This window comes from Amia ocellicauda, chromosome 2 (assembly GCF_036373705.1).
Source record: "Amia ocellicauda isolate fAmiCal2 chromosome 2, fAmiCal2.hap1, whole genome shotgun sequence".
Lineage (NCBI taxonomy): Eukaryota > Metazoa > Chordata > Actinopteri > Amiiformes > Amiidae > Amia > Amia ocellicauda.
In genome coordinates, this window is record NC_089851.1 from 19,916,233 (window position 1) to 19,943,566 (window position 27,334).

Genomic DNA, 27,334 nt, shown 5'->3' on the forward strand with positions numbered 1-27,334 from the left:
TCATAAATTGCATGTTTTGCTTTAGATTCAACATTTTTTAGTTTTTTTTTTTTAATGGATTTGTAAAAAAAAAAAAAGTAAAGCATTTTATTTTGTATTTATATACTTAAATCACAGATGGTCTTCTGCAAGCTGATTTCATTTTGAGCTAGAAAATCTAAAATGGTGAAAATGCAAACCAGAATGAAGTGTATAGGCTTACTAGCTTAGTGAACACAGTGGTTATTTGGGGCATTACACTAGCCATCAGTGAAGTCATAAAAGCGATTTATAACTGTACAGGATGTCATGGTTTTGAAATGATCACTTTTAAACAATGCATTGAAAAAAAGCAAATAAAAGTCTACAGTTCAAACATATTGATACTGAATACTTTGCTGTATTGCATTATGTTTTCTTATCTTTCCATCCTTTCCAATTAGACATACAAATGTTTCAATGATGTGTTCATATTAAACATTTTAAAATAAATGCGAATCTTTAGTTTCTTAAACTAATTTTGTAATATGTGGTTAAAAATAATATACATATATAAAAAAAAACTGCAAAATACACAATTTCTTTAGATATAATATTTAAAAAAAAAATCCTAATTTCTAGTGAACACTTCTTCAGTATTTATATTTCATGCAAGCATCCCAGCAGCAGCTCAAAGCTAGATTAATCCATATTATTTCCATAGGCCAAATACAAACTAACCCTAATCCTAAATACTACAAATAACATTCCTGAAATTGCTGTAAATTATAATGTGACAGGAAAATGTCTTTGAATGGTTAAATGGCAAATGTGTATCAAAAGCAGAGAGGATATCTTAAAGATGCATTGAAGGTCAACCTTTTACTGTAAAGTGGCAGGTTATTACATTTGGAAAGAAAATGACAGCTGTTACTAGAATACTGGGAAAAACATTTGTGAAAGGACAATATTCTTATGAACATTCATACATGTCTTTTACAGTAGGTTAATAATTACTTAATTCCCAGCTACGCATTTTAAATTGTACATCTGCTAATAATTTCCAGATAATATTACACATAGCTAGTAAAAGATCTCTGTTGACCTTTTTAAAGTAATTCATACGATATAGGCTTCTCTTTTCAGTTTTATCACCACTCAATACCTGTTACATACCCCGAGATATACATTTCTAAATGATCCTCTAGAGTTTGTGTAAAATTGCCTTTTCTAAGAAAAGTGTCTGAAAATAATTCTGCATTACTAGCATTATGCCATCCTGAAAATCACCTTGAAGAGACATTATGGGACAATGACTTCACAACTCCTCTGCTTCCATTTTTAGCAAGCTCTTATTAATATTTATTTATTAATATTATTATTATTAATTATATTAAAGGGTTGATAGCTAGGCTAATGAAAATCTAAGCAAAATCAAAAAACAGAATTGAAAAGAAAAACAATTGAAGAATGCAAGTATTCCTTTCAATTACAGCAGTCTATATGAACAAAACCTCTTACTCAATCAGGTCCAACATTTATATGCAATTTCAGTTGCATTTCTAGTACTCTGATTCCCCAGTCTGAATTTATAAGCAGCAGGAAGGTTGCATTTTGCTGTGCATCTGTCTGGACATTTCAAATTAAGAACCATGATTTTCACTGTATTTAACTTCCTAAAAAGCGGTAAAAATATTTCTAAAGGTTATGAAAGATAAACCAAGATGGCTGCCATTTTGTTGCAGAATCAGTGAAGATTCTTGTGGGAGTGTGCAGTGTATGGCTGCATGTGTAAGTGTGGGTGTGTGTGCAAGTGCAAGTAGCTGCAAGGTCACAAAGAAGGAGAAAAAAAAATATCGCACTATAAAATGCATGTTCTATTTTTCGTTTCATTCTTCCCATACATTTTTTTAAATCAAACATTACGGTTTCCTCTGGCAATCCTGTAACCCTGAGCCATAAGGATTTTAAAGCAGGTAATAATTAATGTATTCTATTATTTTATCTGCAAAGGGGCTTCGTTTTCTCAAGGGAACCATTTTACTCGTACCCACTTGTTTTTGTTTTTTGCACAGCTCATTGACATAGACATTAAAAGACACTGAAAGTGCCCTCTGAGGGGGTCCTGCTCCCCTCAGCTCTGCCGCAGCACCCCACAGCCTTCAGAGAAAAGAGCTTGCACATTCTCAGCTCACCACAAACAGCAAAACCTGGCATTGCTCCAGGGCTACATTAAGATAGCTGGCTGGGGTGTCCCCAGATGGCATCAAATTCATTTTATGACGTCAATTGGCTGAACCAATTTGCATACTTGATTTTTATCCATTACCAGCGCAACCCATCCCCTCTGCCTTTATCCCTCCCGAGATCTAGAATGCAAAACAAATGCTTTGGCTTCCTCTATTTCTCTCTAAAGAAAAAAGCAGAACAAATACTTTTAGTTTAATGCATACAAGTATACCTTTATACATATTTCCCTAAAGGAAGAGAAGATGGCCTCTTACAACAGCTGTGCTACAATCTGCCAGTATTCGACTGCAGATACATGAAAATACTACATTATATATACAGTGCCAGCAAAAGATAAAAGATACAACGTTGTAAAGATGGCACTTTACAACATTGTATCATACTACTGGCCTTGTGTTACTAGTACTCATAGTACTCATTATTTTGATTTCCCCTATACTCCCTGTCCCTTGGCCCTTGACTGTGACCTAACATCTTGTCTGCACTCGGCTTTTACAATCCAGGATGCAAGACCTCATATTGTACACAATTGTGTAAATTGGAATGTGCAAAATGTATTATGCTTTGAACTGCACTGTATTTTTGCACTTTGTATTGTGCTTATATTTTGTAATTCGCCCTGCATAAGGGCATCTGCCAAGAAATTAATAATAATAATCTGTTGAATATTCTTTAGAGAATAAGTGTCTTTCATGCATCTCCTATATACAGTGTCTTGAAAAAGTATTCAGCCCCCCGCACTTTGTGCACATTTTATCTCATATTCAGAAATTGAAATATATTAAAATCAGGATTTTCTCCCCAGTGATCTACAAAGCCTTGAGCACCATATCAAATCAAATGACAAAATTCAAAAGCTTTCAACAATTTACTAAACATTTAAAACAGGAATTATCAGTTAAAAAGGATATTCATACCCTCTGTACCTGCAAGCCTAAATTTGCTCAGGTCTCAATTTGTTGATGGACTCCACCTTTAAAATAATCTGTGAGGATAAATACAGCTCTCTGTATGGTCCCACAGTATGGTAGAGACATTCAAAAGAAAGAATTAAAAAGGAGGCAAAACAGCATTCTAAACAAGTCAGGGATGTGATTATAGAGAAGCACAAATCTGCGTAAGGGTACAAAACCATTTAAAAGGCATTGGGACAGTGCAGTGCAGTCCATCGTACAGAAGTGGGAAATATGAAACTAACAACACTGCCTAGATCAGACTGCCCCTCTAAACTTAGTTGCCTGACAACAAAAACACTTTTTAGGGAAGCTACTGTGAGGCCAGCTGTGACTCTGAATGAGTTACATAAGTCAGTGGTCTGATGAGACTAAAGTAGAATTTATTGTCCAGAACACTAAGCAGTATGTGGGGCAAAAATCAAACACTGCACACCGGCCGGGTAACACTATCCCCACTGTACAGTAGGGCAGTGGTAGCATCATGTTATGGGGATGCTTTTCAGCAGCAGAGACTGGTAATATTGTCAGGATTGAAGGGAGGATGAATGGCACACAATACTAAGAAATCCTGGATACAAACCTGCACCTCTCTGCCAAAAACTCAAACTGTGAAGGAAGTTTGTCTTTCAAGAGGACATTGATCCAAAGCACAAGGCCAGTGCACTGGAGTGGCTTAAAATGAATAAAATACATGTCCTTTAGTGGCCTAGTCAGAGTCCTGACCTTAATCCCATCGAAAATATGTGGCAAGACCTCAAAATTGCTATCCATCATTGTTCCCCAAATAACTTGACACAGCTTGAGCAATTTTGCAAGGAGGAATGGTCCAATATTGCTCCATCATGGTGTGCAAAGTTAATATAGATTTATCCAAAAAGACTAATAGTTGCCAGAGGTGGTTCAACCAAGTATTGGCCCTTGGGATGAATTCTTAAAAAATAATGGTATTTCAGTTTATTTTTTATTTTTATTTATGGGGGCGGGGGGAGAGATGGGGGGGGTCTCTGGGAATTTTTATTTGTGAGTCACACATTTTTCTTCACAATCTAATGCATCAAAATCCCTGGCTGAGACTCTTAAATGTGGGGAAAATTTTGGATGCTGAATACTTTTTCAAGGCACTGTGTGTGTGTGTATATGTATGTATTTTTAATTTATTGATATACACCAATCAGCCATAACATTATGACCACCGACAGGTGAAGTGAATAACACTGATAATCTCGTTATCATGGCACCTGTCAGTGGGTGGGATATATTAGGCAGCAAGTGAACATTTTGTCCTCAAAGTTGATGTGTTAGAAGCAGGAAAAATGGGCAAGCGTAAGGATCTGAGCGACTTTGACAAGGGCCAGATTGTGATGACTAGATGACTGGGTTGAGGTCTGGGGAATTTGGAGGCCAAGTCAACACCTTGAACTCGTGATTCATCAGACCAGGCCACCTTCTTCCATTGCTCCGTGGTCCAGTTCTGATGCTCTAGTGCCCATTGTAGGTGCTTTTTGCAGTGGACAGGGGTCAGCATGGGCACCCTGACTGGTCTGCAGCTACGCAGCCCCATACGCAACAAACTGCGATGCACTGTGTGTTCTGACACCTTTCTATCAGAACCAGCATGAACTTTTTCAGCAATTTGAGCTACAGTAGCTCGTCTGTTGGCTCGGACCACACGGGCCAGCCTTCGCTCCCCACGTGCATCAATGAGCCTTGGCTGCCCATGACCCTGTCTCCAGTTCACCGCTTTTCCTTCCTTGGACCACTTTTGATAGGTACTGACCACTGCAGACCGGGAACACCCCACAAGAGCTGCAGTTTTGGAGATGCTCCGACCCAGTCGTCTAGCCATCACAATGTGGCCCTTGTCAAAGTCGCTCAGATCCTTACGCTTGCCCATTTTTCCTGCTTCTAACACATCAACTTTGAGGACAAAATGTTCACTTGCTGCCTAATATATCCCACCCACTGACAGGTGCCATGATAACGAGATTATCAGTGTTATTCACTTCACCTGTCAGTGGTCATAATGTTATGGCTGATCGGTATATATATATCACACACACACACACACACACACACACACACACTAGCAGGAAGCAGAGCATTGCTAAAGAAAGGTTTATCTATGGCCATATAGACAATCCATCTGCATGGGACTTGTTTGCATGGCTACCTGATATCCTGTGCCTGTAGATTGTGGTCAATACTCCACTAGGAAGAGCATTAGCTTTTCTTGCCATTTCCCCTCATAGTACAACCTTCTTGATGATACAAGATGGACATATTATGGATATAATATCACTATATTCTCTATTTCTTTGGATCCATAGAAGGTCACCTTACAAGCCTATAAGAAAAAAATGTTTTATGGGTATTAGGGAGTTAAAAAATGGCAATAAGAACTGCAGGCTATATTATATTATATGAAGTAGCCTAGATCATGGCATAAGTATTTATGTAGAATTTTCATTAGCATGTTTTTGGTAAGAATTCCAAATGTCCCTATCATTTTGATTTCCAATATATATATATATATATACACATATACACACACACACATATATACATATACATATATACATATATACATATACATACATACATATACATACATACATATACACACATACACGAACAGACAATGTATAGTTATTGCAGGTAACCTGTCTGAAAAACTGCATCATACAGGCCTACTCACTCTCCTTCAAAGTGGATTGTAATGAATGTTGTAAAAAAAACATTTAATCTATACATTTATACAAATAAAATACAACTACTTCAGGCACAGCTCAATGACAATTGTTGATTTATATTTTACAGGATGGGATCTATCACATGGACCTTTAAAACTTAAATTGAAATCATTAATAAAGCAAAACATTTATTTAAGTATTTAAATAGAATTCAGTTGCACTTTATACTAAGTGTAATAACTTAAATAATAAGTACCAATTTAACTGATAGCCAATTTAATTCAAATTGCCCATTTAAATCTCCAAAGCTTTTATTTCAACAGCTGCTCTGAATTCTTCAATTTCAAACAGCTTTTGCCTCCTGAGACACATAGCACTATGTACAACACGACCGATTGAGAGGGAAACGTCTGCTTAACTGAGGATTTAGTTTCAGTGTGCTTCAGTAACCCCTACTGGGCAGGCCTGTAACAAGACAGACACCCACCCAGTTGGGTTCAACAGCAAGCAGAAATCTGATGCTAAGGTTCTTGACTATCATGTCAAGTTTGTGATCCACAAAAAACAGAACACAAAATGTCCATCCCATCTCCTTCAGTGGGAAATGGCTGAGATAGAAGACAGACAGATATTGAACTCTAAAGAATAGGCTACATAAAATTAACATTGTGCAATTTGCACAAGCACATGGATTTGGCTAACTTAAAAGAGTGAATAGGTACAAAGCACACAGTCCCTGGGGCTTTGATGTCAGATGTGCTAACCCTTGAAAACAGATTGTGAAAAAAAAAAACACACGATGACAAAATGAATGACCACGCTAGATCTCTGAAGACTTTCTTGACCAATTAGAGTGTTGCACTCTAAAAAGTCCCATTACAAGAATTTAATAATAATGAGCAAGTAAAGCAAAGAATATCAGAAGAAATCCTGTCAACAACATCAGCATTAGCTATTTAAATCTAAAAAGTGAAGGAGGGCAGACTTGGAGGTGTTTACACACTGCAACAAAATGTCATCATTTTCAAATAGTTCTGACAAATGATGATTGATTTAACCCCAAAAACCACTTGCATGCCCAAACATGGCACTCAAGCTAACTTGGATTCCACAGCACCGACTTCAGTGTGACAAATGACCTACCTTTGAGGTAATCCACCTGATTAGAACTACAATCAAGGACCAAATCAATGCAATTCCCATTGGATCTTCCCAGTGCCAAGGATCATAATCTCTTTTCCTGTGTGCGCTGGAAGCTGCTGGAATAGTTGTGGCCCTGATAAATCACAGCAGGCAGACGTGCACCAGCTCAAGGCACAGATACTGAACATGCAGGACCTTGTGCAGCTGTCTCAGCCGTGGCACTATCACCTGACTGCGTGCTCTGGGGACTGACTGCATGAGAATGTTCTGTCCCCAGCTCCCAGGCCACACTCCTGCCTCCTCAGCTGCAGGACAGTTAGCAGGAGACACTCACACCCTCTCAACCCTGCTGCTCTGTAGCAACGCCTAAACAATCTCGTAAACACACGCCAGTGCGGGGGAGGGGCAGTGATGGACATGGTGTGCACTGGGAATTTCTTTACTACTCGACTGTAATAACCATTACTTTAATACACAATAAAGATGATGAGTTTAGACAAGGGACTGCCAGCAGGAATAGATTTTATAGATAGTGTGATACTTCGAAGAGAGGATTGTGTTCTATATACCCCAAATATTATAATATAGACTGTTAGTGTTAATGGACTTTTTTTTACCCTTTGAGGCTGATAGCCTCTAGGGACACACCTGTCAGTCTTGGCTTTGTGGCCTTGAACAAGCCAGTTGCAAAACAGGGTGGAGGTATGTCCCAGCCCGAAGGCATACTGACCAAATTTGGCCTAGTCTCAACCTGCACTGACATCACAGCAGATAACTGTGGAGAACCATGGACAGAAATAGCTCCATCACAAGGCCCATTACCCAAGTGCACTATGAGCCATAGGATAAGAGCCTGCAGTACAGAAATTCAAAGCACTGTTGTGGGAACTCTGCAATTGTGTTGCTCAAAGTAACTGAATTTTTGCCAGGCCAGCTGCTCAAAAACTAAATGCCAAACACTAGAAACCAATAACAACTTGTGTCCAATGGCTGACCTTCAAAAACAAGACATTACATTTGAACGAACCTTAAACTATGTCAGATAGTGAATAAAACTAAAACCTATATGTTAGCTTTGATGACCTTCAACTCAAAATACTTAAATTTAAAAATTAACCAAAATGATACATAAAATCAACTTTACATTAAGTACATGAACTGCGTTATTTCTGACAGTACTTAATATCAATGATTTCATGCATGTTTTTAAATTAAATATTGATGGTTAAATATGACAGGGATTTGATTGTCAAAATATATTACATTTATTAAATCTATTTCTTTACTGAATATACTACTGAATATAAAACACCAATTTAACTAAAAAATGTAAAGAGTACAAATGAGGTAATTTGTATAGGTTGTGCTGCTTTACACAAGTAGCCTGGGAAAGGGGGAGGTTAGCTCCACAACTTGCCATACGATCATGTACAGTAAAGAGCTAAAGACAAGACAATTGCAGGGTGAATGTTTGGCAAACCAGAAAGTGGCAATTTGAGTGTTTTAAACAGGTGTACAACTGTGCTCTCATGCTGTCAATCTGTCTGTGCAATTAATAAGAAGGTACTTTTAGACGAGATTTCAACATATTCTCTGAGCTGCTTCAGATCCTTCATTCACAAAAAAACTACATACTTTATAGTACAAGCAAAAGAAAACACACCACTACAAATAAACCATCTCACTGACAAATTAAAACCTCAGATCCCTTTGCTCATTTCTTCCATGTATCTGGAATGTATCCCCTTGCCCATGCTGCTGTGAGATACTTTAGCATCTTATTGAACATGAGCACATCTAGGTAGTGTAGTGTCCTAATCTCTCAGACAGAACACCAGATCTGGCATTAATTGGAATTTCAGGTACAATTACAGCATCATAGGTATTTGAAAATACCATTTCAATTACGGTGTTATGCAGTGTGATTCATTAATATTATATCTGGTCAAGGAATACATTTATATTTACCAGGTAATTGTAATAAAATTCAACTTATACTATTACTGGAATAGACCCCAGGTTGACTTGAAAACCTTAATATGTTACACATGCATCAATTGCAAGGTGAAAGGAACAGTGAGTCACAAAAGATAAAATGTATGTAATAATAAAAAAAAAAGAATTTTGTCATTAATTGGTATAAACTTCAAGTGTTTCAGTTCAACAGATTCCCACATTCATCTGGGGAAAACCTGATGGGAAAGAAATTTACATTATAAGATAATGATCCCAAACACACAATGAACTTTGCTTTTTGTTTTGGTTTCCTGATAGGGAAGTAAATGACTACTTGTTCTAGTAAACAAATTTGTGTGCAAAGCTTAATAAATAACAGATCTTCAGTTGTTTTCACATAATTTCAAAAATGCAAATCCACAGCAGATTTTCAGCAAAAGCATTATCAAAAGCATACGTTATAATTGTGTGTGTGATAAAATTAAACATTTTATATATAATTTTGTAGCACTATCAAAGGCAGACAAAGTTCTCAAATTTTGTTATATTAAAATAATAATAATAATAAATTAAAAGGAAAAACAAAAATCAATAATAGATACATAATAGAAACAGACAATGTTCTTGATGGCCTCTTAGTAGGTTTTATCAGAAAGGTTCTTAAGGTCTTACAAATTGTTTGTATCCCCCACTAACAAATGGGAAGGAATTGCTTGTGCATGCATATTTCCTTGACACACAAAAAATAAAAAAATTGCCAGGTGGATGAATTCAAAATTAGCCTATAATGTCTGGCATCCAAACACAATGAAAAGGGATATATTGAAAGGAATCTCCAGTATTAGGTGCAATGAAGAATATTACAATATTTATTCAATTAAATAAATCAACAAATAATATTGTTTGCTATGAACGATGTGAACACTTTCAACTATGACTATCTGCAAGTGACTATTCTGATGTACCTCTCTGCCCTTTTCTATGTACCGATCTTACCTTCTGCAAGGTTTTGACAACAATGCAATTATCAAGACAGGGAAAACTCTGTTCTACGGGTTACTGCCACAGTGAGTAACTATTTAGATGAAACCATGTGAATTCATAGTCCAACCAGATATATATATATACTCTTCACTCAGACCTTACAGTACCTACAATTATTAAGGATTTCTTCAGCATTACACATTCTAAGCTCCTTATTAGAAAAAGGTCACAACACTTGTGACGTAATAAATACAGCAGGACACCACCAGATGTTGGACATTTCTTGTGCAGATTAGGAACACTGGATAAACCTTAAAGTTGATTTACATTCCTTCCTTAGGCTTTCCTTGATGTGAAAGATACACACACACACACACACACACATCATATATATATATATATTACACACACACACACATATTACACACACACACATCTTTTTAAAGTATCTTTTTTTGATCTTTTTGTTTTTTTATATACTGTAAATATTGAATCACTGGACATAAAACTGCAACCAGTCTGAGTCACCCTCTCCTTTCAGTACCACTATGGAGGAGCAGGCAGAGGTTACTCTATTATGCTAATTATTCAATCTATCAATCATAATAATAATGATGATGATAATGATTAAGATTATTATTATTGAAGCCTAACTGGGTTAGATTTACTTTGGCTTGGCTCAGGTCTTTGCCTTGTTTAGGGCTAATTTCACAGATCCAGGTTGGCAATTGTTTTTAACTAACCAATGTGATTTCAGACAGGTGACTAGTGACTTCATGACTAGTACTATTCAATGTCAGTGAAACCAGTTGATAGTAATATATATAATATATATGCACAGATTAGCAAGATTGATTATATTTTTTCAATGTGGCACTGCGAAACCAGCGGAGACTAATGTGTAACATGGTGTCACAACGAGGACCTTGTATGACCTTGCTGTATGTTAACGCACACGACACAACATGAGGAAATTCTTGATATCATGCCATATTTCTGTTTATAATAAATACAGGAAAGCTATGTCGACATTAAAACGGCCTGCACACAGACTACCGTTATGTTTAGGTTGAATGTTGTTTTATGGTGCCTATAAAAGCATGATGCGTGCCGTGAAGTCATTCACACAGCAAATGATTTATTAAAACTGTAACAGGCACCACCTGCAACGCAAAAGAAGTTCTCCTCTCTGAACAAAGCAAGGAGACAGCCTGGCAGTGGATAGTAAACAAACCTGAATAGAGGTCTATATAATTATTTACGATCTACCAAAGAATCAATAGGGTACACATTTATTTGGCATACATAATCTCACAGACACAAAAGGTACAGCTTAAACAGATAAATAGTTCACATTAACATTAAGCAGAAGAGCATCACTCTCATTGCAAACTTCCCTTGTAGAAAGCTGTCTTAATATATAATGAATACATGCCCAGAAAACAGAAACCTCTCTGATCACCAGGCGTGGTGTCAAGTTTGTTAGCTGAAATATTTGCTTTGCTTCTTATTCCACATAGAGTCTGCTTATGCACACTGCTATGAGTGGAGACCACCACAGTTGTTAAGATCCATTTTTGCAGATTCATATAATTGTTTGTATTATCACATGATGAAAGTTGACATTTGAAATGACTGGATTTTTATGTAAAATTAACCATTTGATTATTAAATTTAATTTTAATATCTTCATGAAGTTCCAAGCTGTTCAAATTTTAAGAACATTCAATTTAGTATTAATGTTCTGTATTTTTAAAGCAACTAATAGTTCTATCCGTACGTATTATTCACAGTTGCAGTTTCACTTCAGTGTTCCTGCACTAAAGTAATTTTCCTAATACCATCATATCCTGTACCATAACGCAAATGCAAATGTTTCAAATTCAAAGATCAATATCCATGTTCCTCATTAAGACAGATGCTTCAGCTGCTCCCACAGAGTTGTAGGTGGCCTCATGTTTGGTTGGCCTAGGGGAACTTCCGTATCTAAAAATGTCTTCAAGACAATCGTTCATGTTTTAAATCATATTTTAGTGTGTAACATGGCAAAACAAACAAAACCAGATGATAAACTACCTTTAAAAAAATAGTAGTTACAATTGTCTTCAACGTTATTCTTAATATGTTAATAACTTCATTGTAGAAAGAGATATTCAGATATTCTACTTGATTTTTCAGAAACACAATGGATGTACTTCCTCAAAAAACTTAAATGTTTGAGTTTCATGTCGAAATCCATTTGCAGTAAATTAATTTTACAGCACATAAAGTTGGTTTTATAAGCATATAAAGAATGGTTTATTGGCTCTGAGAAAATGACTTGCTGAGAATAATTCTACTTCTAAATAGGTTGATCACAAAAGAGTAAGTACTTGGAATGTTTGTTTATAATTTAGAATTATAATTCTTGTAAATTCTATTAAATTTAAAATATGTATACACACGTTAAACATTCACCATTCCACCAGCATTTTAAAACATTGCTAACAATACATTTTGTGAATTATTAATGCTTGAAAGATAAAGCAAAAAAAGTGATTTTAAAATGCAGGCCTACTATACAAATAATATAGTATCAAAGTTATTGCACAATTCTGCTTAATTGGTTAAAAAAAAAAAAAAAAAGAAAGCCAACTTTCTTGGAGTTATTTTGCAGCACTATGCACTGCAAACTGAATTGTGCAAGGGAGAAACCAAGTCATGTCCAAGAAAGCAAAGGCTGTTTTGTACTTCAGAAAAATTGTTATCCTTGCAAGGGCTATATCTTTGTTTATTTAACTTGCAGTCTGTCAACACTCACCAGCATTTTGTACTGCATATTTACAATTGCACTGCGTCTTTGATTAAACAACGATAAATGACTTTAAAACACTGGAACGTGTACTTGAAAACCTGACTTTTAAAGGTTACTGTGATAAGAACTTTGATAGTACATGGACTTTTGTATAAATAAATGCAGGCACACACAACAAACAGGCCTACTTCACGTGATAGTATTATGAAATGTAAGGAATTAAATTAACCATACTTATACCTGAAAGGTTCCTTCCAATGAACTTCTAAATTTACCTATATGAAGATTTAAGAAAATGTATAAACTTCTATTGCTAAAGGCCTGGTGTACTGTACTTGTGACATGAAACATCTAATTAGATAATTATTTTAAATAGGAGTTTATAGTACATCTGCTTTCAACACCACACGAGTCACTGCTGCAGTTCACATTCTACTACTTGTTTCAAGGTGATCGTTGTTTTTAAAATCTTTACACATGAATGTAAGAGTACACTTTCTAAACACTTCACTATTCATGTTTTGTGCATTAAAGGGTAAAAACTAAACTCTGTCAAAGCAAAGCCCATGTTGTTCCGGGAAGATATTTTCACATCACCAGTTACTATCAGTCCTAATATGGCGAACACGTCTGTCAATTCTGTCAAAGATCAATAAGTAACACCACACCCAGGGGGAGGGTGCAGCATCAAACTCCACACAAACTCTTGTGTACCTGCAATACACATCTTGTTTCTAAACTCACAGAGATTAAAGCAATACTGTTCAAAACTGCTTCATAAATTCAAGGTATCCTTGTGAATTATACCACTTTGGTGTGAAATGTGGCATAAGAGACTCCACATTCCTAAAACAGTACTGTAATGAACCAGTTATTGGCAAGAAGGATAAGTAGCTAATATAAACCTAGAGATCAGAGGGTTGCAAAGCACTGCTCATTTAAATTGACAGACACTTAAACTCTGCAAGCAATTAAAGGTCTCGTAAACCAATTACTCTGTTGAGGTAGGTCCTGTGTCTTCACTTGCCATAACCTTGTGCAAAACCACAATGTGCTTTTGTTGTACTTAAAATTCTACGATTTGTGTCACACATTGTTACCATCTAACAAATGCACTGAAATATGCATCAAGTTTCCTGTTGGAGGATTAGTACATTTTACAGTCACAATATAAACCTTAAATAAAACTGAAAAAAACGAGAACATGCACAACACAGAAAACTGTATATGCGTCTCTGCTTCTTTGATTCTGTTTGTTGTTGTGTTTGTTTATTTTATTTTGTGTGTTTACAGCTGCACTAACATTATAATCCCGTGGTGCAGAAAGGGCTAAGTTTCTACATTCCACAATGACTCAACAAGTACATGGATGCAATATGATATTTGAACAGTACAAGCCTGTAGAAACAGTTTATTGTAGCAGGGGCTGCGATCTCTTTAAAATGCAACATTATTTCAAAATACCATCACTGCAGGAGCTACTCAAACAGGTTGTGAAATGCGAACCACTAAGCAGCATTCTTACCACATCCCACAAGTGCGTCAATTCAACAACATGCTGTATATAAAAAAACAACCTTATCACAACGCTCTAAAGATAAACAGACTCTCTGAACAAAGAGCCTACTGTTTAACTGAAATGTTGTCCCCATGAACTATAAACAGGCTTCAAAACTACCACAGTATTTCTCAAAGAATAAGGCCATGTTAATTTACATACAAAATGTGTTTTTTCTTAAGCGCCTCCATATGTTAAAATAAAAATGAATGATTGAAAGGATTACATAACATACAGCAAGAATCAAGAAAGGACAAACATGATTTATCAATGAAGACATGCAGTTAATCGGAAATGCAGTTCCTTCTTTATCATTCATTATAAAGTTTAAGTGTTCTTTTAGGACACCTTTAGTTATCCTAAATTAAAGCACAATTGTTTTACCATTGCAGTACAAGAAAATGCTAAACCTGTTATAGGGTGTGCTACAGTATAACTGAGAAGAGTTATTCACTCTTGATTATTTATATGAAACTACCTTTAAACTGTTGCAGACATAGTTGCCAAATATCATAACTGGAAAGCATAAATTTCCCCAATGGACATGATTGGTCCTTCTTGAACATTTAATATACAAGGCAGTAAAAAGGGAACAGACTAATTGGTCTCTTGAGAAAATATAGTTTCTACAGTACAGCAGCTCTAAAATAAAAGGACTGTGGAGGGGGCGTGGGGGGGGGGATCCAAAAGATAGATGAGGAACTTGTTGTTCTTTTCAGAGAACTTGAGCCCTGATGTTTGGGTTGAACAAGATGGTTGTTAATTCGTCAGGCATCTTGCATGGAAAAAAACATCCGTTAAGACTTGCAAAACAGGAAAGAGCCATCAAAAGCTAACTTTATGGAGCTGTCAGATGTCTTAATCTTGAAATGCAGTCCTAGCTCATCAAATGTTTTGGCTCTCATATCATTCCAGGCAGGAGTGATAATGGTGTAATGCAGAGGAAAGGGGTTAATCATTAGAAGTAACAATTCCACACATGTGGATAATACAGCTTACATCAGGCTTCTTATAATTTATTGCTTTGTAGGTTTTCTGAAGGGCTCATCATATTCCTAATGTTACATTTAAATAAGTCCTTTGTTTAGCTCCGTTTTCATCCCTAAAAATTCAATCACATCAATTTACAGATTCTCTTTTTTTTTTTATTAAATGTCTTATCCTAAAGCTCAAATGATTTATCCTTCATTGCTAGGTCATTGGCGGCTTCAAATTCCTCTGCAGCCAAGGACCCAATAGCTCTTTGTCAGCTTAATGCAAGATTGTTTGATCATAAACATACCTGGGAACAGACTCGACAGATGCCAAGTTACCTTGTGTTACTTGTCTGCAATGGCTGGACTTACAAGGTGCATCACACAGCAGTGGGAATTAAATATTATGATGCTGAAAGTCTTTAACTACAGCCTACATGATGTTTAAAGGGCCATTTAAAGCAGGGACCCCCGCCATGTTGCCATCACATGTTCTTCCAAAAATGGGTGCTCATAAAATGCAGGAGATCAAGGGTAACCTTGAACACTTTTGGACACATGCAAATGTGAAGGCCATACTTTACAATAAAGCATATATGAACAGGCTTTAGCTACGGTAGTCCCCCTAATGAATTACCAATCTACCAATGAAGCATAAAAAGTAGAGTTCTGCTAAATGAATAAGTGTACTACTGATTCTTCAAAAGTCCTGCACAGAACAGTTTAGATCATAAATACAGGAGCAGCACTCTTTACTAAGCGATACCCAGAAATATTTAAGAAATAAAGGGAATGTTGCCACAATACCACTTTCCTATTTTGTCGGTAAACCAGTGTTATTTTTAGTCAATAATGTATCAGTATTTGGTTGTATAAGTGGTTTGACTCTAAAGTTCACTCTTAGGATCCAACAACTGCATTTAGGAGTACAACATCCAGCCAGCAGCAGTAAATATTCTTAAATCTCCTATAGTATAAATCATATGAAACACACACATGCGCACACACACACCCTGAAAGTGTGGCCATCTGTGATGCAGGCAAATTGCCAAACCACTGCCACTGGAGCCAAGGCACATGTCCAACTGCCTTTCTTTGTAACGGTAGCCAGTCTCTCAACTCCCACAAACATGATGGCACTTCTGAGTGATACATCAAAAACGCACAGGAACAATTCAAAGGGACTGTCATTTGATGGTTTCAAGAAAACTAATGCAAAAGCCCACCAATCAAGCACAAGAGGCTGGCCTTCCCAAGCCAAATGGGAGGAACTGCAGTGTTTGGTTACAACTACAGCTGCAAAGACACCTCATAATGAACAAACCATAACATCAGAACCCACCAGTGATGGTTCCCATTATCATCAAGACTGAAAGTCCGTTCACAGATCTTTAAAAAAAAAAAAAAAAACACAATATTCATTATCCTAGGTCTGAACCACAATTTATCAGGCTCCAAACACATTTGAGTACAAAAGTATGCTCAAACTAAATGGCTAGACAATATCTTTCAAACACAACCATCTTAAACTTTTACACACATCTCATTCACAGAAAATGAATAGACCAAAATGCATTTAAACCATGCAAAAACTACATTTTAAAACATTGGGTGTTTTTATTTTATTTTTTAAAACCTATTTCTATTCACAGCCTTGAATGAAGAGAAGTTGAAGAGAAGTACTCCCTCTTGATTATTAATGCTGTGGACAGATATTGAAACAGGATAAAAGGAGCCCGGATATTCAATAGTGCTTTTTCTGTGTTACAATGAGGCAAATTAATTAAGACTGATTAAGCAAAGGTCTTAATGAAAGGAATCAATCAAAGAAGATGAATACTTTCTTATAGAGATTCAATATCCTGATCAAATCCACCGTTTGTAGCCTCACAACCTGAACAAAATACCAGGCTAATCCCCCAACTCAGTTATTAATTGTTAAGTGTCACAATAGTGCCGTGATTTTATCATTACCATTCCATATCAGGGACACTGATTTATTTGTTTTTTTTATTTTAGTTGAAGTACTTTTGTTGTTCTTTCCGAGAGTTCCAAGATGCAAAAAGCAAGTTCAAGATCCCAATTAATCCCTGTATACTATTACTAACTGGCTCCGTTATCAAGCTTGCTCAAATTGCAATGCCCAAGAACAGATGGTACAGTGGTACAACTCTCACATCTATGACAGTGTTCTGTTCTAGAAACCATTTCAGAACAAACACTTTCAGATCTAGGTCAGCCCAAGGTCATAATGCATTCCGGCTCCGAACCTGAAAAGAATGAACAGTTGAAAAAAAGCAGGGACCTTGCAGGCTCTTCAACAGAGAAAGTGCCATTAATGGTTCATTTGCAAAACTGGATGGAAAAACTGCTGAAGTCCCATTTTATTAATCCTCTGGAGAATTTCAGATGTTTCTCTAGGACAGAGCCCAAGTATGGACTTGGTTGCCAAGCAAATTGGTTAAAATTTTTACCCCAAAAAAATGTCCACCTAGATCAGTCATTCCAAGCAGACTTAAGCCCCATTCACACTGAAATGCCGGAACCCATACTCTGGATGCGCTTGTACAAGTTCCATCATTCTCCCCGTTTCCTTCAATTGTGTTTACTGGGCTATAGGTTCTAACCAGGGCACCGGTTCGATTCGAACTCACTACCAAGAACAAATAGGGGGAATGGCAAACGATACGTCAATCTAGGTGTGTTTCGCGCAATGAGGAGGTCATTAGGCTGTATGGTTGTGTGTTTTGGCAGGTGTGGTGACTGGACCCAGCAATCACAGATCATTTGAACCATTGAACCCAGTAGGAGACTCGACTCTTGGTTCATGGTCGCGTCAGGAGAGGCATTGTGTGGGGTCTTGACACATTGCAGCAAAGTTGAAATAACTGAAATAAATGAGGGGGAACAAAGCATGACATTACATTGTGAGTATATCTATATCTTCCAAAAGTCTGGGTTTGCAGAGCTGCGATTGATTATTTGCTCAAAACCACATTTTATATTTCACTTTTTTAAAGTTTGACATTACTGCATTCAAATAAAATTAAATAATTCGAAAACAAACTACCATCAGTGTCACTGTAATGCAGTCTGTTAGGTTCTTTTGGAGCAGAGTGTGAACAACAAATTTCGTTGGCAAACAAACTGAAAAGAATCTAACAGAGACAACAAAAGAGTTGGTTTCGGTCCGTCTTGCAAATTCCTCGGTTCAGTACGACTGGACAACTCCTCTAAATCGACACCCTCCATTTCCTATACATCAACCAGTTCATAATCCATCTACTTACTTTACCCTGAATGCCTACAGCTTCCAATTTGAGGATCAGTCTTTGGTGTGGAACCTTATCAAAAGCTTTTTGACAATCTAAGTAAATCATATCATATGCTTTTACATGATCTACAGCTGCAGTTGTTAAGACATGATCTGCCTCATCTAAACCCATGTTAACTATCTCCAAGAATATGGTTTTCATTAAGATGCTTCTCTATTTTCTGTCTAATCATTTTTCCCAACATTTTACAAGTTTTACCTAACAACATCAGTTAGCTGACGCACTGCGTCACGACCACGCAAGAAAGTGACGCGTCATTTGCCAGCAATCATTTTCCTGCTCCATTCACACAGACCCGTTGCCGGCTATTTGCCGCCAATTAGACTAGGAAACTTGCCAGAAAATTGCCGGCATTCACGCATTCACACAGACCTTGCAAACAACAAAATGCCACCAAATTGCCGGCAATTGTTTCAGTATGAATGGGGTTTTACACCCAAAAATAAAAATAAAAATGTAATGGTTGATAAACTGCATCACTGAAATACAGTATTTCAGTTTTTTCTTTTGTGTAGGATACAAATCATGTTAAGATCAAGAAAACAGTAATTGTTCTCCTTGAGCAATACAATAGGTTTCAGATATTATTAGTATTGAATTTGTTTGAAGTAACAATATGGGAGCTGAGGCCACATGAGGACAGTTATAAAGACCTGTGAACTAATTAGGCTAAACTATTCTATTCTACTCACTAAATATGGTATCATACATTTGAGAACTTCAAAGAGACAAGAGAAAAGGGTTCATGGCAGTTTCTGAAAAATTATAATCCTGCCTGCTCTAACCTGTCCATTGAATAATGTGTATTCAATAAATGTATTAATATTTTAATTAATTCTTCACAATTAGAAAATAACTGGATTCCCATGTGCCAGTTCAACACGGCAAAGTTAGATCACCGCAGTATCAAGTAGCATGCTTTAAAATAAGCATTCAAATGGTTCTTTAGGACAAGAATTTGTTAAATAGGGTCTAATTCGATCACACAACCACATGCAGCCAAAGCGGCAACAGAGCCGAGACACACAAGCAAGTACAGAGTCTTCAGTTATTCCAGCTGATGAAAAACACAGGCTAGATTGCAGTTGGTGGGTAAATGGAGTGTCCTTAGAAGAGGGGCTTCAACAACGAAATTCCATGTGAAACTTACATTTGAAAATAGTTTAGTTTAAGATCAGTAGGCAAACATATTTTAACATTAAATAGGTTTATGAAAAAAGGATATTTACATTTTATAAGGTTGGTGTTGTAGGTTAAATCTCAACTGGGAAGGGGTGTGCTTACACACGACCACTTACTACTTTGTTTATGCTTATGATGATGTAACAGGAAGCAAGGTAGCACTTTGATGCTGTAGGTTGTGTGATAGTCCACTTTCTATTAGCTTAAATAGAAGCAGGGAAGCTATCTGTAGCAGATTAGTCCTGATTTACGTCCAAGTGTACAATAAGTGATTCATCTGGAAAAATCACTCACTTGAGCATGTGGTTTTGAGAGCAAAGCACTATATGGACAGCAAAGACAGCTATTTTTAAAATAACTTGCAAAAACATTTGATTTTACTAATGTAGCATTAAAAGCTGTGACCCTCAGTGTTTTTTTTAGAAAGGAGGGAAATTAATCTTAGTTACAGTATTTTACAATCAAAACAGCTTTCCACTACTGCCTTGCCCAGCAAACCAAATTGCCTTTTTATAGATTTTCATATTCTGCATTTGCTAGTACATAAATTACTCAAGTAAAACATAACAATTGGTTCACTGTAATAGTAGTTGTAATGGATGAGTTTGATTTTCATAGTTTGAAATGAACTACAATTAAACTTCATGGGTTAAGTTCCTAAAATTTTACATATTTGAAATTTTAACTCCTTATCTTCCTGTCCAAAACAACCGTGACTGTGTTACAGAACATTATTGCTGAAGATTCCTGAGAATGTAAAGGACATTTAAACTGCAAACAAATGTAAAACTTTGATAGTTAATCTGATGCAAGAAACTGTGGTTCAGTCTGACTCTGTGTTTAGGATCTGTGTCGTGCTGAAAAACAAAAGCCTTTACCCTAAAGGTAAAGATTTTGAAATCATCAAAGTGCTACAGCTCGTGACATTCCCATTACAACCATAAATAGTTATATACAAGATTAAAACCTACAGTAAAAAAAAAAACTGTCACTCACTATTGGCTAGCCACAATGATAAACAAAAGACCACATCCAGGACGTTCAGCTTAGACCTGCAGCTTTACACGCAGACTCTCAGACACAACCTAAACAGAAATTATTCGGCTGCAGCTTGTGTGTAAACAGGGTGAGAAAGTCTGCATGCTGAGCAGAAGCCTAAGGGGAACCTAACTGCAGAGACCTGGGAAACCTCACCTTTCCAAGAGCTAGACCTCATGCAAGGATCTCACAGAACAATGAACAGCTCCTGCAGCAAGACAAATTGCACTGCAATAACGTCAGCAAAGGATTATGAATTTCCAAAAATTTATTTACACACCCCGTGGGCCATTGTAGTATAAGCTGCATCGAACAGCTCAGTCATTCATATTGCAGTCTTCAAAAAACGTTAGACAGGACTTTATAAGCTTTTTAAGCTTAAATTCACTGCTACATTTTGTCAACACTTTTTTTTTTTTTTTTTAATTAACAGGTACTGTCAGAGTCAGGATTTGTTATTGTACAGGACTGACTCTTGGACCCCTAGGAATTGTGTGGTTTAAGGTTATCTGACAAATACATTCTTACTTACTGGGGGGGAAATAAGGTCCTTAACAAAGCACAATTGATACAGCTTTATGATATAATTTGCTTCAGGACATATATACAATTATCATCTGGAAATATGTAAAAGTAATCTAAAGGTTTGTGTGCTATCCCCACTAGAAACTTGATCTAAGTGAGCATATGATGCACTCTTGTTGTAGACCAGAGATGGCTGGTTCAAACCTGGGTTCTCTCATATCTGACTATGACTGGGATCTCCACTTGGCACTGTGCACTTTATTCAGCTTGCTGCACAACTGCAACCCCTGTGGTTTGCAGGTCCCCTGGGACCTCTGTGTTTCTGCTTTATTAGTGCTATTAGCCAGAGCACCATAAGTCCTACAATAGTGCAGTTTGCATTGCAGTTCCAAAACAAATACAAATGGTATGTACCATTTGGTAAATATATGATTTTTGTGTTACATATGAAATTGATTTAAAAGTCTATAATGTATCTACCTCATCTTAAGCCATTTCAATTGATTTTATGAGGGGCACCATGACCGACAGAATGTATTGAGCCATTAGACAGCAGTCTTCTGCCAGAATTAATATAATTTTATGGCAAGGGATCTTATAAATACCAAACACAATAAAGCTTAGAATGTCACAGAGGGATTCAAGGAGCATAGCACAAAGAAATGTCATGTCCTGACAAGTGTAATACTCAATCCCACAGAACTAGAGACCAACTTTTTCCTTCACTGGAACTACTGTGGGAGGAAGAGTACAGTGTTCTTCTAGCCATCTATCAAAAAGTGGTGGACAGTATCCTTTATATCAGGGGCTTCAAACCCTGGTCATGGAGGGCCCCCAACCTGCTGTTTTCTGTTCCAACCGAGCTCTCAATTTCTTAATTGAACTAATTTGACTTTTTACATTGTGCAACTGATAAAAGTTTGGTTCCTTGATAAGATAAGTTCCTTATACAATTTTATACTTAAAGGCCTACTGTTTAAAATCATTAAAAGGAAATTGGTTTAATTAAGCATTCAATTATGTAATTGAGAGCTCAGTTGGAACACAAACCAGCAAGGTAGGGGGTCCTCCAGTACGAGGGTTGGGAACCCCAGCTTTATATGACTGCAGCAGCTATTAAGGCCAAGTTTGTTTGCTCTCAAAAAATATTGGAAATATACTTTGTGCACAGGTGTATGTACAGGATTTTGCAAAATAGTCAAGAAAACTGAGATAGAAATAAGTATTCTATCAACAAATTAGTATGCATTAGGAAGACATTTGTAATATATAGGGTTGAAACATCAAAAGCACACAGTACTGTCAATTCATCAACAACTTTCTATAAACTTTAATACAATATAACAATTGTCATAAATGTACAAATCTGAAACGAGAGAGAGGAAAAACAAACTTCTCTAAACACCATTCATCTGGTCTCTGATGTAGCCAGTATGCTGAAAGTAACATCCAATGGTGGTATAAAGAAATATAAGGTATTATTATTAACTCCAAAGCCATAAATGTATAATTGTATCCTTACTTTGTATTTGTTTACTTCTGAAAAGGATTCCGTCATGACTCATTGGGATTAAGATATTTAACAATTATGTATAGACATAGATGTAGTAGCCTATGTTGTTTAATTTAGATTTTCTTTACTTTCACAATCTACTTTCACCTGTTTATGAAGTGAATTCAACTAGAAGTTTCTATTTTGACTTCAGTGTTGTCAGTAATGGGTTCAAAACAAAATTACGTTGTAAACTTGGCAAAACTGGTAAGACTGGCAAAGCTAAACCCTACCCACCTTGGTGCAATCACTCATCTTCAGAAACCAAACAGCAGAGCAGGTTACTTAACATTAGACAAAAAGTACATAATGTGCTAATGTGTGTTCTTTCTTAAAAAGAATATTGAATATACCTGTACAGAATTAAATAATTAAAATACCATAGGTAACAATCAGAAGGCTGTTATGATCTCTCAAAGCATAGTTTACAGACCGCTCACTTTTTTTTTTTTTAAAGCAGCAACAAACATGTTATGCTCTCTCATTTGCATGCATATAATCCTTCATTACCGCTTGAACTCCTGAAATAATTTATATCTACAGCGTTGCCTGATCTACGCGTTTGTTTCCAGATAGAACCATTAAGCTTCTGTAATCTGTCTTTCAAGCTTTACCCTTAAATTCAGGTAGGATCGTTATGGTGGAAGACTGTTTTAGGCGGGTGTAAGAGATGGCACTGAAACTAAACATTACCGAGATTAATCTTAGCTCAGGCCTAGTGCTTTTTTACCTGGCTTTTAGATAATTTATCATAAACAGAGTATTGTGGAAAAGGAACATTCACTTTGAATGTGGGTTTTTGCTTTTTAAAGCAGAAAGTTTTAGTTCAGATGTACCCTTAATGTATATCAATGCCTATATTGTTCTCTGTAATATTGGAGACATACCACTATGAGTTTTTTGTTTTGCTGTGCTCTGGGGAAAAAATAAAAAAATAAATTATTATATATATATATATATATATATAACCCCATAAGGACATTGCACAAGACTGGTCATTATCTACATTCAAGTAATTTGAAAAAATAAACAGAGCACGTGGAGATCTAAAGTGAATTGAATACCCTGATTTAGGCAACAGATTCTAAGAGGGAAATCTCAATTTAGGCTATAGAATAGAGCTGGAAATCAGATTCCCCTTGCATAGACATATTTACAACCTGCAAGCCCTGGTGTACATTTAAGTAAAGAAACATGAATATAGGCCTACACTCACTAATATGATATACCTGGCTCTTTGTCCTGGATTGTGTGCAAGAGCCATCAACTGGTAAAACCTGGGGTCATTCACTGATGGAATAAGAATACTTTTTTCCATCCCTATATCAATTGATGTCAGGCTTTTTCTGGTTTTGTATTTTGTTTTGTTTTTGCCCTCAAAAAGGGTGTCTGCTTAATAATTAAATAACAATAATCCCTCAAACAGTACAATGTAAAATATGCAAAATGCATCAGTATGACTGTTTGACATTATTTGATTATACTGTGCACACAATAACTGTACTTTGAGCATGCACTACATCTTAAACATTTAGCCATCTCAACCAATTTGCATTCATACTTTGGGAATTTCCAGACTAAATGTGACCACATTCTGCCATCACAATCTTGTTTTTGAGTCAATTCCTCATTATGTTAATTACATAATCATAGGCTTTCAAGTCAATTTCCTCATATCACATAAACCAGCTGTATATTACTGTGAAATATTTTGAATTTATTTTCTTGTTTTTATTGACATTAACACAGGATTCCAGTATGTCTTAGTACACTTTAAATTTACAAGTCTATGGTTCAGTCAATATGTAGGCTAGTTCTGTGCATTTGTTACCTTGTCATATTATGATATCAGACAAGACAAGACAAGGGACATTATTTTCATGGCACCCTGCAGTACTATTTTAGTTTTGTATTCAAAATAAATACAATAAGGGCACATGTCAAAAAGCTTTTTACTATGATCACTGCTCATTTCTGGGATAATCATAACAAAACATCAACATAAATCAGGAATAGATGTTACTCTCGCCCTCTCAGTGTTGATTTCAACTCCAAAGCCAGTGCCAATCATTTTTACAAGCACAAATCTTGGACAACAAGATCTGAATACAATTAATATAAAAGGGTTTCATTATCATTCAGGTAGCAACGTTTGTGGGGTGGTTTAGCATTGTGGGGAACTCAAAAAGCCTCAGATATTTCCTGCTGAATCTGTAGAACAAGCTGAAGTAGTATCTGTACTGTACACTGCATAATGAAGCCTGGGCTCTGAAGATTATGCACATATGTTGCCCCTGGAAACCACTTGTAAATACAATATCTACAACCCTTTTTTTTTTACCCCAGCAGAAATTAATAAAGCCATCACATATTTCAGCAGTCAGGGAATTAAAACAAGTAATAGATCCATATATATATATATATATATATATATATATATATATATATATATATACATACGTGGAACGTTATTCGATAAATTCATAGGATATAAATGCAGTTTTTTCTGCCCGTTAGGTTTTAGAAGAATACGTCAATGTACTCTTCTGGAAGTCATTTAACCCCGTCTATGAAAATGCATGAAAGTATATGGGCCTATTCATAGTAATATACCTTGCAGCTGAAATCATGCATACATGCAATTCACAGTAGAAACATTACAAATATTAGGGAATTATTCAAAGGCCAGCAACATAGAGAGCGTTTTCGCTGTTTCGCGACTCCCACAGTAACAAGTGGCAGAAACAATGTAACTCCTGCTCGCAAAACTCTGCAGCACTTTCGCACAGACGACAATGAAGAGCAGCCTGGCCATTTGCACGGCTCAATGTAGCGGCTGTCACTGAAGGAATGAGGTCTCACCGGTACAGCCGGCATCCTGCGAGCAAACCCGTCTGCTGTGCACACAGATACGGGCTGGCAGAGCATGAAAACCGCACTCACGGTATTGTCTCACGTCTATTTCGTTGCAGAATAACATCCCCAGCTTTACATGCCATTCTTGTCTTTCAACCTATGTGCACCGACTGCACAGGAAGATAGCGTGCTTCCCTTTAAAGTGGGGCTGATACCAAAAAAAAAAAAAAAAGTATTGGGTTTTTTTTTTTTTTACCTGTGACAGCTGTCTGGGATCTGGACCCCCAAACAGAGAAGAGCTGGAGCTGAAGCTGATGGCTCCCCTGCGGCTGAGGACGTGCTTGGGCACCGGCCTGTCCAGAGGCAAGACCGGCAACTGATAACATACTTCCATTGAACAAATTCAGAGCTGGGTCCACATCAAAATCCAATCATACAATTAAAAAAAAAAACGGAAGAATGGCACAAAAGAGATAATGATATCAAGCCCCCATATACAGGCGCTCTCCTCCTCTTCTTCTTCTTCTTCTTCTTCTTTTCCTCAGAATAGCCCGTTTTCTGTTAGAGATACAAAGTACTTCTTTCTGTTCGGCAGGGCTTGGAAGTGGCCCCGGCGGCGGGCGCGGATGAAAGGGCTGTTCTCGTCTCCTGCCACTGCTCCATTTTATTCGGCTTTTTATTCATCGGGCTTCTTTGCCCTCTTTTCCCCCCTTTTTCAACCCAGATCCGGGCCTACCAAGGAAGAGGCCTCGGTCTCTTTTTGTATCTCTTTCAAAAACTGCTTCCTCATTTTTTTTTTTTTCTTTCTTTCTGTTAAAGTCTCCTTTCAAACGCGCTTCATGGTCGAGTCAAAAGGCGCCGCGGCGACGAAACAAAATCAAAACCAAGAGAGGCACAATCACTTAAAATGAAGTATTTCAAATCACAATTTAAAAACTAAAACCTCCAGAGCTCGGCTTTGAGGTGATGCTCAGTGCATGCCCGGTAGATGCGGCGGCGGCAGGGGGCTGGGAAAGTAGTAACATTGTATTCAGTCCTTTTCTCTGCAGCCGTCATTCACACACAGTTACTCAATGCAGCACTTCTGTCTCAGTCTGAGCGAAACAGAAAGTGAGAGCTGGCTTAGGCAAAGAGAAACCGTACCCCCCCAGTAAAACACATGTATTGGCACCAAACATAACAAAAATAAAACAAAAAAAAAAGGTTAACCAAGGTACGTTGCTTTTATATATTTTCTCACTACCTCCAGCCTCTTCCTAAACATGAGACTATAAGAACACACACCACCTGCCAGAGATGGGGCTGTTGGAGCAGCTTTAAAGCGCTCTTATCAGCTCAGCCCAATCAGCAGGCGCCTCCTAGTGTTACGCTATCACTCATTGGCTGCCGCACCTGTATGACTCTGTTAGCGTGCATCCCATTGGTCGAGCGCCAAGCGTGATTCCGAGGCTGATTTATGCAGTTGTTAAGCGAGTGCATGGACCTCGAGTAGGGTATTCCACCATAGTGGGGTTTGCCCTTCTCTGCTGGGCTGCATCATTGCTGGTGGTTACCTTGCTTGCATGAGTCAGGCCTCTTTCCCT

At 37.0% G+C, this 27,334-nt stretch overlaps 1 protein-coding gene across 6 annotated transcripts in view; it reads right to left on the reverse strand.

Moving 5' to 3' along the window:
• pde7a (phosphodiesterase 7A) overlaps positions 1 to 27,030 on the reverse strand; it is a 39,758-nt gene extending 12,728 nt beyond the window's left edge. For 3 of the 6 annotated variants that reach the window (XM_066720451.1, XM_066720441.1, XM_066720432.1), the window contains exon 1: positions 26,008 to 27,030. In XM_066720451.1, coding sequence (XP_066576548.1) covers positions 26,008 to 26,145 — 138 coding nt within the window. In that variant the 5' untranslated portion in view covers positions 26,146 to 27,030. Of the gene's footprint in view, positions 1 to 6,997; positions 7,276 to 26,007 lie in introns of those variants that run through there. The other 3 variants (XM_066720477.1, XM_066720459.1, XM_066720467.1) reach the window with 2 other exon arrangements.
• Positions 27,031 to 27,334: the final 304 nt, after the last annotated feature.